At 45.8% G+C, this 13425-nt stretch overlaps 1 protein-coding gene across 1 annotated transcript in view; it reads left to right on the top strand.

Annotated features, from left to right (window-relative positions):
- ramp1 (receptor activity modifying protein 1) overlaps nt 1-13024 on the top strand; it is a 28364-nt gene extending 15340 nt beyond the window's left edge. The window contains exon 3 of the mRNA XM_083682503.1: nt 11986-13024. Within this exon, the coding sequence (XP_083538629.1) occupies nt 11986-12241 (256 nt within the window). The 3' untranslated portion in view covers nt 12242-13024. The remainder of the gene's footprint in view (nt 1-11985) is intronic.
- The last annotated feature ends 401 nt before the right edge of the window (nt 13025-13425 follow it).

The following is a 13425-nucleotide window of genomic DNA, read 5'->3' as shown; positions in this document are numbered from 1 at the left end:
TTCAAATAGCATGTGACTGCAGCAGCTGCAATTGTTTTATCCTCTTGAGAGAAGACTCTTCCTCGGCCTCAGTGTTTCCCCTCCCATTGTATCAGTGGGGTGGTCCTCCCCTCCCCACCTAGCTGGATTTCCATTCAAGTCTTTGGTGCCAGAGAAGCCTGGACATGTACGGACAATAACACAGTAGGTGAAACATTCCACTGTACTGTACTATACACCACTACCACTGTGGTCATCAGTCCAGTCCAGTCTCGTCCAGTCCAATCCAATCCAATCCGTCCCGTCCAGTGTAGTCCAGTCCAGTCTAGTCTAGTCTAGGCCACTCTAGTCTAGTCTAGTCCACTCCAATCCTGTCCAGTCCAGTGTAGTCTAGGCCAATCTAGTCCAGTGAATGCCAATCTAGTCTAGTCTAGTCCAATCCAGCCTCCTAGTCTTCTTTCATTGTGCCAGAGATGTTAGGCAGGGTCGACGTTAGCGTTAGGGTCCACGTTAGCCTTGACTGCTTGGACAGCAGGGGTGGTTTCATCATCGGCTGTACTGTGGAAATAGATGTGTCAAGTGGACGGTTGTGGAAGGTGACACTGGCATCCCAGCTGTCAGAACGAGGCCAGGACACTCAGCGCTCCCCTGTCATCTACAGTACAACAACAGCCCCCTGTCCTGTCACCCCACCTCCACTCTGTCTCAAATGGGTGGGGGGGGGGAGCTCAGTCCTCAGACTGGTAGAACCTCTCTCTCCTGAATGTCACTGAAAATGTCCTAAGTGTAGGAATTTACCCTTGAGGATTGTTTTTCCACGGCTGTACTGTCTGATACTGTACATGCTGGGCAGATGAGTGAAGATCTCATATGGAACCACTCAACTTCCCCAGGAGTCCCACTGGTGTCACAGACATCCACAGCAGCGCAATTGTCTGTCAGACAGACCACCAGACAACCGCTTCTCCCCACAGGAGCCGTTTGCTGGTCCGAATGCATGAGAGTTGTAGAACTGCTTGGTTGTCCATTGTATCACATTTTGGCAGGCACTCTCTGGTTCACTAGTCAGATCCCATGTCATGTTTGTTTTTCCTTTTCTTTTAGGTTATTCTTTGGTGTGGGGCAGTCCCACTATTATATTTGTTCAGTTTCATTGGATAGAGATAGTGTAGAGAGACAGGAATGTAAAGAGGAGAGGGTATGTCAGCAGGGCATGGGCTGGACCACTGGACTACTGGACCACTGGACCACTGGACCACCCCAGGCCACCCATGTCATGTTCTAGTCATTTTCCCGATAGTCACGGGAACATCCAGAGCGTGGGCCTTTGGATGGGCTACAGTATACTCTAGATCCACACTTGGTTTGAGAACAAAGTGGTTTTGAAACAGAAACAGCTTGTAAAAATCAATTCTATTCTTGTCAGACCGGGCCACGGTGCCTGAATCACTGCTGTTGCTTTGCAAACACGGGTCATTTCCTCCGGGCATAGTTTTCTGATTGGGGAACTATCCCTGCCATTTAACCATCATAAGCCATTTTACCTCATCAAGCCAATAGCATTGGGAGCATAGAGACATTTCCTGACACGTCCATCCATGTAGCCCTAATTACTGTTACTGTTATTATTTTTTCCTGTAATTAAAAAGGTCTTGTTCGGCCTGCTTGTTTCCTTCTCTCTGCTCCGTTGACTCACAGTTCCCTCTGCCCATGAGTAATACTGTATGTGCTTTGATAGACATGCTTGACCTTGGCCAATGCCATGCCTTTGTTGTGTTGTGTTAGTGTTGCGAACGCAATCTGTAGAACAAACAAAAGCCTCCCCGGGTGAATAGAGCAGAACCAGACTCCTTGATGAAGACTTTTTTTCTAAGAGGTATATACAGTTGTGTCATAACGTATTTACAGTATGTACACCATCTTGAAATGACTATTTCAATCCGTTTATGGATTTTCTTGTCAAAAAGGAATGTTAAATTATAGATTCTTTCTGAACTCATAAACTCTGGAACAAAGTTCTTCAGAAACCTCGAAAACAGCTGGTTCCCCCTCTCCTGCTCAGTCTGACCACACAAACACATAGCTCTACTCACAATGTCCAGCTACTGTATGGCCCTGGGCTAAAGAGCCAGGCTTATTAGCCAGGCTACCTTTCCACTTTTAAAACAGGATCCGTCTGTCTTTCCGTGCACCTTTAGGGTAAAAGATGAGACCGGGAGGACAGTGAAAATGATTGGTGGTTAGTGTGTTGCGTGTCAGGCCAGTATGGTCCTTCGGGGTGACAAAGACGCTTGCACTTGGGCTCCTGTACCACTCTCTCTCTCAGCCGTGAAACCTCTCATTAAAGTATGCATGGGCCCCAAGCACCTCACCATCCTTTTATGAGGTCACAGGCTCAGGCTGAACTCCTCAATAATACACACAGCACTGAGATGACTGCCAAGACCTGTCTACGGTCAAACCTGTCTACAGTCAAAACTGTCTACGGTCAAAACTGTCTACGGTCAAACCTGTCTACGGTCAAACCTGTCTACGGTCAAAACTGTCATGAAGTGGTGATAAAGCTGCAGACGTAAACAGTAAAGTGACACTGTGAATCACTGTGACATCCGTTCATCACTGAAACACATTGACTATAACTATCTCTATAATAACTACAACTATTGTTGTTGTTATTATAGAGAGAACCTGCTAGCCACAGATTTCTGCAGCGAGTCCACTTGCCCTGATACAGCTAGCCTCCTTTGGGCTATGATTCCACTGTCCTAGCCTAGCCTAGCCTAGCACTGTGAAGGTCCCCTGCGCGTGAACCTCACGAAGCCTCGTCACCTGCCTCAGGGCTGGGCTCTGGACAGTCTTCTGCTCCGCCGCTCAAGCGAGTGAATCTCTCTCCGCTCTCTAGGGTGACCAATGGACTAAACAAAGTCCCTCAGCTGTTAAATCACACACACAAACCCAACCGACAACACCCAGGGTGTCTGTAACACGATACAGAGAGGTGAGGAGAGGACAGGGCGCTCTCGGTCAAAGACCTAAACTAGCCTCCTGGGACCTCACAGGAGCAATGGAAAGGTGGAACAGCACTTTTTCTATTTTGTGTAACTACTCTTGAAAATGAAAGTGTGGTTCTTAGACCTTTGGCACATGCTCGATGTGCTTCTGTAGCCGCCAGAAATAGGTGAGGAGATGTCTACTTTAGGTCAAATGACACACTGGCCTTGCTCCACCTCTCACTGTCTCTGCTACCCTCTCCCGTCAACCCTCTTAGTTGACGTTCTTGCTTTATGATACAGTGGGGGGTCATTTGCATTTACATTTATGGCATTTAGCAGGCGCCTTTATCCAAAGCGACTTACAACAAATACATTTGTTTAAGTAAGTCAATCATCTATCCATCAGTCATCATAAGATAAAGTAATCAATGCTCAATGCAATCAAATCAATGCTCAAATCAATGCTCAATGCTCAATGCAATGAAATCAATGCTCAAATCAATGGATGTGTCCGAACGCAGCAACATGGGCATTAAAGAGCCGTGTTCACCACAATGAGCAGGTCAAGTGCCATCAGTAGCGCTGAAAAGTCCTAGCCTTGAAAATAGCACTAATATTTCAGACACAGCCCCTAGCGCCACCACCAGTGCCACCACCAGTGCCACCACCAGTGCCACCACCAGCACCCACGATTGCGCTTATACTGGTTTTTACGCTGTTAATAGAAATCTACTATTTGAACTGATTGTTGAGACCTGGGACAGTCTGTCGCGCCTGTAGGATAATCAGGATTCAGAAATGTCTGTGTGAGTTTTCTTGCCAGCAGGCTGCATGTCCAGGCCAAATCTTATGAGCTCAGTTGTCTGGAAATAATTGAGGTTCTTGAACCACAATGATTGCATCGCTAATTACACTGTGATGAGGAGCTGCATCGTTTTTTTGTTTTTTCTTACAGCTCTCCAGATGGCCGCAGTCCATTGTATTGCGCTAAAAAAAGGTGGCCAAGAGTTTTAATCTCCATCCAAACAGCTCTTCCTCTGAACAACCGATCAATAACAGAAGTGTTCACCTTAGGACCTAATGTTCCTACTGGGTTTTATTTATCGGGGAACGCTAAAGCCTGATGCAATTGCCAGGGATATCAGAGGCTTATATATGCCATTTACCTGACGCTTTTATCCAAAGCGACTTACATTGCAGTGAGTGCATACATTTCAGTATATATGGTCCCAGCAGGAATCAAACCCACAACCTAAGCGTTGTTAGCGCCATGCTCTACCAACTGAGCCACAGAGGACCATGGCTTGTCTTGACCCTCCTCCGTCTGCTTCTCTTGAAATCACACTTTCTGCTGAGACCTGTCTTGTCTGTTGTCTCAGTCCAGTTCTGAAGGCTCAGCTTCCATCCCACCTGCTGTTAGTCTGTTCTGTGTCCTGTGTGTGTCCTGTGCCTGTGTCTGTGTCTGTGTGTGTGTGGGTGCGTGTGTGTGTGTGTGTCTGCAACAGAACAGGCCTGTGTGGTACGTGTCTCTGTATGGTTAGGGACCGCTCAGCTTTGAGGGCTGACACATGAAGAGAGTTGGAGGTTTAATACAATACTGCAGTTGATTAACAAAGAGACAGACAACTAGGGAGAAGTGATGGAATGAATGGGTAAAAAATGAAATGTAAATGAGGCAAATTAGCATTAGATTCACACTGGTTTGGAGCAATACAAACAGTAATTTCTGTAATTTTGGCATCCAAGGCATTTCCTGACCTAGATGCAAATCTTGAAAAAAGCAGTGACCATGTCTGTCCTCAAGTGCAGTAAGATTGAGATGGGTGACATTCTCAAGATAAAATAATAATAATAATTCATAAACCTTTTAAGTTGAATGTTGCTGCTTCTAACATCACATTCTTTAACTTTTTGTTTGACCTTGTGACAGATGTTCCCAGCTATTTCCTGAAGCTATGATTTAATATGGGAGCCCAAATACTGTTAAAGCTTCTCATTAATGTCAGATGTTGTTTTCATAATGACAGAAATGCCCTACAGTAGCAACCTTATGAGACTCCATTTCACATCCAATCTAGATACATTTTATGTACTGATCTGTATCTGTTGCAGGAAAAAAGTGTAAAAGTGTTCCTTGACATAATAGGACTCAAACAATAAAACTGTGGAATCTCTGAGGGACTTGTGAGACACTAATAACTACAATATCAGTGGATGGGCTCATGGTAATGCATGGAATGGATTGAGGAACAGTATCAAACACATCCATTCCATGCATTACAATGAGCCCATCCTAACATTCCCACTCCCACTAGCCTCCACTGTAACGTACATAAACCAAGGTATTTGCTCAGTCAAAATGTCCCAACAGAGGGACTAGCTAGCTGTCAATCATGGTGACTGCCACTGTATATCCTGTATCAGATCCCCAGGTCCCTCCCTCCCTGTGGGACGACATTCCTGCTGTGCTCTGCACCCGGAGGGAATCCTGGCAGGGCACCTGTAGGGCCGGCATACAGAAATGCCAGAGTGCTTGTGGGATTGTTTCCATGTGTTCCGCACCCGGTGGAATGCTTCCGACGTGGAGAGCTTCTAAAAACATAACAACCCCCTCCCCCAACACAACACATATACAAACACGCACACACACACGCAGCTATGCACGCAGGCAGGCAGGCAGGCAGGGAAGAGAGAGAGGGAGATAGAGGGTAAGAGAGAGAGAGAGAGAGAGAGAGAGAGAGAGAGAGAGAGAGATAAAGAGAGAGAGAGAGAGAGAGAGAGATAAAGAAGGTAAGAGAGTACAACGCCATGCCTCCTCTTCAGTTGCAAGGCTCTGCACCTCCTCCTTTAGAGAAGAGCGCAGCGTCACATTGTTGAAACCATTGTTGCGGTCAGTTGGAGATGAAAGAGAGAAGATGATCTGCTGTAGTTTCCCCTGTAGACCTCAGCAGGAATGATGAGCCGTAAGCCTAGCCTGCTGGGGCTGAGAAAGCAAAGAGAAAGAGTATACTTAGCCTACGCTTCAAAATGAATAATGCACTATATACGGTCTCAAAAGAAACATTCTTTTAATATAAAAGAAAACCCACTCGTAGATCTCAGTGTTCGAATGATTCCATTGGTATAATAGTCACTGAGTCCACAGGAGCTGCCTGGTAAGAGTTCCCCTTGATCAACGTAAATATGATGTGCTGGTGGAGTTGGGAATAAGTCGCCGCAGGAGGTGTTTTCTGCATTAGTACAGCTATGCAGATGAGCTAAAGAGCTACGCAGGAAGCAGTAGCTAGGCTACATCTGTGGAACTGTACCTCAGGGACATTTCTGTGGATGTACCAAACAGTATGAAGTTTAGAACTGCACAGTGGAACTGGAGTTAAGATTTCGTACTGGAGGACTACAGGGTAGGGTATCTCTCAACAGACACAGACACAGACACAGGCAGCCAACAGACACAGGCAGCCAACATGATGAAAAAATAAACACTTCATCTCATGCTTAGGAGTCACAGAGCATCCAGTTTGGCATGGAGAGGTTTGCAAATAGGAGGAGGACTCATTTGCCATTCTCTGTGTGCTGCCACAAAAGAGATGTGTGGCAAAACTGAGAGAAGAAGAGAGAAGCCTCTCGCAGACAAAATATTTTAAGAACACAGATGCTTCCATCTCAAAAAATGTAGGAAATCTTCATAAAACGTCATTGATGGCGTAAACTATTTTTACTATCAGGACAATATGCATGTGAAATATATATCAAATACCAAGCCTGGATAATATCTCTGTCTCATCTGAGTTGAATTCTATGAGTGAAGGATGAAACCACCAGAAACCAATGGTTCATGCAGAAGTGAGATCAGACAAATGTAAGAACATATGTTCTATTCTATTGCTCTGTTAATCTGAAAACAGCAACGAAAAATCTGCCCAGAGCAGTCCAGGATATTGGCATGGGGGCTCTCTGTCCAGCTGTACCCTCTCTGTCCAGCTGTCAGTCAGCGGAGATACTGTATCCCAAAGCTGAGCTGAAGCCAAGTCCTCTGGGTGTTGATGTTTTGTCCTGGCCCTCCTTGTCCGTCAACCGAGTTATATTTAGGAGTGTTAAAACCCTCCTGAAATTCAATCGGAGGACTTGTTGGTGGCAAAATGTGCTGGAGGATTCTCCCACCACAGGGGAATCTGAAGAAGAGAGCAGCATTTCCTGGACCTGCCCGATTTAGACACAGGGGAAGCTAAAACGGTACTCTCTGTTGTGTTGCATCTGTTTACAACAGGAAGCGAACAGCTGATCGCCACAAATACTGGCTGTGGCATGTTGGAGATTAAATTAAATGAGGACTAGGTTGGCACTTAGTCTCCCATGGCAGATGTGTTGCCTCCCACGTAGGCTCCCAGCCAGCCGCCTGCTTGATGATTGGCTTCCTATTGGAGTCCTATGGATGGAATGGGATGGATGTGTACATCCAGGAAAACCTGCTATCTTTATTCCTCTGAGCCCCCTCCTTCGATTCCATCTGGGTTTCATTCTGAACCCCACCTACCCAAACTTGTGATACTGTATGTCATGATGTGTCTGTAGATTTTTTCCCTCCCTTTTCAAGGTCCTCAAAAGCTGGATCCCTTTTTTCCAGACATACGGCATTATCCGGTACAGATGGCTCGAGACTCGTTGTATCTCACATAACAAGCCAGGTCTTGGTGGTGATAGTTTATTTCGCCCTAAGATGCTCGACTTGCTCTCTGTGAAATGCAAAAAATGAAAATGTCAACATATCTGGGAAAACCTTGATTAAACAGACACCAAAATGGCTTACGTTGACCTTTGTATGGGGTTTCTCAACCCGTGTGTCCAAATATTGGAATGGGTCTTGTTTACTGATGTGTGAGAAGAACAGATAACATGAGATTACTTGAAGCAAAACGTCTCTACCCACCAACATTCTTCAATATCCCTCTCTGCTTATTGCATGATCGGCCTGGCGGCACAATGGCAACAGTAGGTCATCCATAATCCAAATATTAATATCACGAATTAATTTAACACAGACGGCCATGACACAGATAAACGATGGGGGTTGCGCATGTATATATATCAATAACTGAGTCTGGTTAGAAATGATGGTGAATGTTTTCCATCCTTATGTCAGTAAGACAATAATCACAGCTCGGTGGCTGTTTTCAACCAAGCAGAGAAAACAAACAGAGAGAAGAATTACAGGATAAGAGATTTTCTCTCATTGTTTAGTAAATACAATGCACACGTCTGGGTCTGTCTCATCGCGCCATTCAATTCAATTAATTCCCGCTTTGTTGGCTGTGATTCCCCTATCAGTTTTATTTAGTCATATTTGTTTCCAGGCAATGGAGCAGATTAGCCCACACAAACTTGCCTGGTCGAAAACAAAGCTTTCAAAGTCCTTTGGATCATTCATGACATGAGATGATTGAAGGAGAAAGGATTGTTGCTGATTGTTCTCAGAAAGAAATGTGTCATCACTCAGCAGTCTGTCTACAATAGTGACAGGCGGAGTTAGATATGCCACTCAGAATCTCTCCAGATTGTATCTACTGTCGACTCCCTGATATCTTCCCCTGAACGATTATCTCGAATCACTAAATCTCAGCGTACCATTATACTGTACATCAGATCAATCTGCAGCTTCTAAATTACTCTTTACAATTACAATGAGCCTGTAGTTCCGTTCTTGCAAACAGTAATTATCCAATGTATAGGCCACAAAATGTCTCTTTGAGAGGAAAACATTCTCCAGCCTAGAGATGCAACAGAAAGTCCATTAGCTCTGTATAAAACACCCTCCCTTTCCACCTGCAGGCACAGCCGGTATCATGTCAATGCATCTCAGACCCAGCTCTGCCCTCATCTGTCATGTCCATGTCTCAGAGAGTGGACAGCCAGGTCAGGAGGACTGACAGGGAGAGAGGGGGGAGGGGGGGTTCAGTGCCTCAGGAGGAGGTGCAGCCATTGTCTAGCTAGCTAGAGCAGGGTCCTCACTAAATGTCACAGAGGCACTGGGCCATTCATAAGGTTGACCTCCTGCTCTTTAGTAAATGTGCTGTCAAGTCATCCTAGCAGTGGGCTGGTTACAGTGACAGGGTCTCTGAAGGAAAGGCCTGTATGTCATTCTGTACATTATGGGAGGTCATGTGACCTTTGACCTGTTAGTGACCCAGTTTTAAAGTGCAAGGTACACTTATTTATATCACCATCGTCTGATGGGAATTGGAACTGGGCGAACAGAGGCAGGGAAATGCTAGGAACTGCTTTGGACAACGTGTGTATGTGTGTGTGTGTGTGTGTGTGTGTGTGTGTGTGTGTGTGTGTGTGTGTGTGAGAGAGAGAGAGAGAGAGAGAGAGAGAGAGAGAGAGAGGGTGGGGGGGGGGGGTCACACTACATTTCCTGGAAAAGCAAGGGGGATCCATAGAGAGGGGAATAACAGTTGTCACTGCTGACTTCTGATCCAAGAACACAACTGTAGTCTTTCAACAGACCACAACTCAACCTTTGCATACAAGCAAAACCTGGATACAGTCAGCCTACGCACTCCTACACACAGACAGATCAGAGGGTTACTGAAACATAGGTCACATTACTCACCTGCATCACAGGAGAGCCTGTGTGTGTGGGTGTGTGGGTGTGTGAGCGTGCGTGCGTGTGTGCGTGTATATACTTTAAATGACAGAGAAGACAAGATGACTAACCGTTCTACACTGAAAGCAGGTTTGCCCTGCGGGGAGACTGGTGAAGGTCTACTGCTGAGATGGCATGGTTAAGATATGGCCAAGGCGTGGTTTTAATCATAAATCTCATCCCAGGACTAAATAGGTTCCAGCAGGGATGTCTTGGCCACGCCAGAGCCAGTCAGACAGAGGGACAAGCCTCAGGGGGAGACATTAGGAGATCTTTTGGATAAACATACAGAAAGAGAGTTGGAAATAATGAATATCCTTTGTGATAATTTCCCCCATGGGAAATACAGGAATAGGGACTGTTAGGGAATATACTCACATCATTCATTGGTGAAATGTTAAGCATGATGTCGTTTTGGGACTAAGCCCATCCCAAGACAGAGAGCTGTAATATAAAGATTGTATTAATTGCGTAGTGTAAATCATAGTTCATCTGCTGTAATAACACTGGTCACGGTTGGAGTGGATCCATGTCAGAAGACTCAGAGGGGAGATTGAGAGGTTTCTCATACTGTATATCTGTTCCACTGGGTGATCTCATTCTACACGCTGCTCTCTTCCACGCTCTGCTAGATCTCTTCTCTTCTCTCCTCTCCTCTCTCCTGTCTTTCCTTGCTCTCACTCTCTCACTGACTCTCTATCAAAGTGATGCTGTCTAGTATTGTTTGAATTTAACGGTGGTCCTCTGTGGCTCAGTTGGTAGAGCATGGCGCTAACAATGCTTAGGTTGTGGGTTTGATTCCCGCTAGGACGATATATACTGAAATGTATGCACTCACTGTAATGTAAGTCGCTTCGGATAAAAGCGTCAGCTAAATGGCATATATATACATATATTTTGTGCCAGGCAATTTTTGGACTCTCTCTGCTGCTGTGGTTTAATGTATTATGGCCTACTGTCTTTGCCAGGTCGTTATCGTACAGCAACATGTGTTCTCAATAACCTCCCTAAATAGAGTAATGATACTGTCATACGCTCTCCAGCTGTTCACCTGAGGCTGTGCATCAATACGTGTCTGCTTTGGAAGCCATTCTCTTTCAGAGAATGAGTAGATAGATAGATAGATAGATAGATAGATAGATAGATAGATAGATAGACAGACAGACAGACAGACAGACAGACAGACAGACAGACAGACAGACAGACAGACAGATAGATAGATAGATAGATAGATAGATAGATAGATAGATAGATAGATAGATAGATAGATAGATTGTTCTAGATCTAAATCAATGAGGAAACTTAGGTTCATGGCCCATAGACAACAAGAAGACATAATACTACAACACACAACACACAGACACACACACACACACATACACACACACACACAACACGGACAACACAGTAGCAACATAACAACACATCAGCCAGGTCAGGAGGGCTAATAGAGATAAACCTCTCCTACTGAGGTTATATATAGTAGGCCATCTGAAGGGCATGTTCCATACGGGAAAGAGCTTGGCTCTGCCCCTTCGATTAGGGAAGGAGGTGTGTGTGTGTGTGTGTGTGTGTGTGTGTGTGTGTGTGCGTGCGTGCGTGCGTGCGTGCGTGCGTGCGTGCGTGCGTGCGTGCGCGTGTGCGTGTGTGTGTGTGCTTGTATGTGGACTCTCTCTCTCTCACTGTCTCTGTCCTCTGTCATTACCAAGGATCATTACTCCCAATCATGGCATGGCTCTACTCACTAGGGGGCCATTTCAGCTAGATTAAAGGGCAGGGCAGGGCAGGGCACACACACACCTCTGAGATTGATTTTCACCCTATGGTTGACTTCTCATTAGAGTGCGGTTTGAAAAGGCTTTTCTTCTAGCTTCAAGGTGTGTAATCTTCCTTTAAATCAGCTGACTGTGACTGCAGCAGACTCTGGGCCTGTGTATTCCTCCCTGTAGTGTTTGAGAGGGTCTGCTGTTGATTGGAGAACATACAGCCATTTTAATTAACAGCATCAATTATACAGCACAACAACATTTAAATTCATAGTATTCATGCAGTAGCCTGCACTGGTCTGAGACATCCACTAAAATATGATCCATACTGTCAGGTTTGAACCAGGTCCCTCTTTCATTAATTAAAAAAAAATAAAAAAATAATAATAATGTTTTAGGGCATTTCTGCTTTATTGGGATAGAGACAGTAGAGATTGACAGGATGGGTGAGAGAGAGAGGAGGGATGACATGCAAGATATGTCGAGGGTCGGAATCGAACCAGGAACCTTGCGATTATGTGGTATGCGCATTAGTGTGCTACGCCACTAAGCGTCCCCCTCTTTCATTGATTTAACATTTGTTCCTTTGTGTCTCCTCTTATAGGCCTTACGGAGAGCTGACCAACTGCACCTACCTGATAGCCCTGAATATGGACTGCTTCTGGCCCAACCGGATGGTGGACGAGTTCTTCATCCGCATCCACAAGCACTACTTCCACGACTGTTCCCTGTCGGGCCGGCTGCTGCATGACCCACCCAACAGCATCCTGGGGCCCTTCATCGCGGTGCCCGTCGTGGTCACGCTGCTCATCACCGCCCTGGTGGTGTGGAGGAGCAAGCGCAGCGAGGGCATGGTGTAGCTAGCTGGTAGAACAGCAGCCCTCGCAGGGCTACCAGCGAGGGGGGCAGGATGGAGGCCCCTGTCCGTCCACCAGAGATACCCTACGGTGCTACAGTACTAGAGAACGGGACAGAACAGATATCTTTGGGGGGGAGTGATTCGGAGGACAGTATTATGACGCTGTGGAGTAGATGGAGCCACAGGTAGGACAGTAAACGGACTCCCAGACACAGATTCTCATAACTACTCTGATACGCTGCAGGACACTGCTTTCTACCCAATGAAAAGCCCAGCTTCCACTGCCCATTATCTCACAATGACATCTAGACGGATAACGGTCCGCTGCTTGCCAGGAAGGGAAATATTCAGTATGGTGTCTGTTTGGTTAATGGACTTTCCTGGACTCATGTTGTCATTTTCTGTGCAGTCGGTCCATCAGTGACGGACTTAGACGCAGCTTCTTGAGAGGACTTAAGGCGTTTACCAAGAAAAGAGAGCCTTGCAAGAGCGCCATCTCTCCTGAATAGAAGCTGTGCTCTCTCTACCCTCCATAAAAATACCCTGCCTGTCAGAATCAACCGACACACCTCTACACTCACCCTTACAAGTCACTTACTTTACCTTGCATTGTGCCAAATGCTGTAGGAAATCAGAAACAATGACGGAATTGGATCATTAAAACTAATATGAATAACAAAAAAAAGATGGACAAATAGAGCTGATTTGTGTGAGTGTGAGCTACTTAACACTGTGCAAATGATTAAATATATTGTTGACGTTTTGAATTTGAATTTCAACTGTGTACGACAAAACATGGATTAAAACTTGAGAAATGATATTCTGGACCAGGTGATCTTTAATTATTTTGACAGATCCTATTGTACAGTGGAGGTTAATCTCTACCATGACGGCGTTCTGAAACCAGGTCAGGTGAAGAAGCTGCAGTTCTGCATACAAATGTAGATCACAACCTTGCAGTAGCGGACTGGCCCTCTGGCGCAACCGGACAATTCTGATCTGTGTGCTGCGTTGCCGGTGAGCGACACGATCTATGGGCAGTGGGGCCGGTGAGCGACGCCCTGCCCAGGCCTTGCTGTTCGGTTGTACTCTGCTCTGCTCTGCTCTGACCAGCTCTGACCAGCTCTGACCTGCTCTGACCTGCTCTGACCGGCTCTGACCTGCTCTGCTCTCCTCTGACCGGCT

This window comes from Argentina silus, assembly GCF_951799395.1.
Source record: "Argentina silus genome assembly, chromosome: 12".
NCBI lineage: Eukaryota > Metazoa > Chordata > Actinopteri > Argentiniformes > Argentinidae > Argentina > Argentina silus.
The sequence above is the reverse complement of the archived record's forward strand: the minus strand, read 5'-3'. Positions and strand labels throughout refer to the sequence as shown.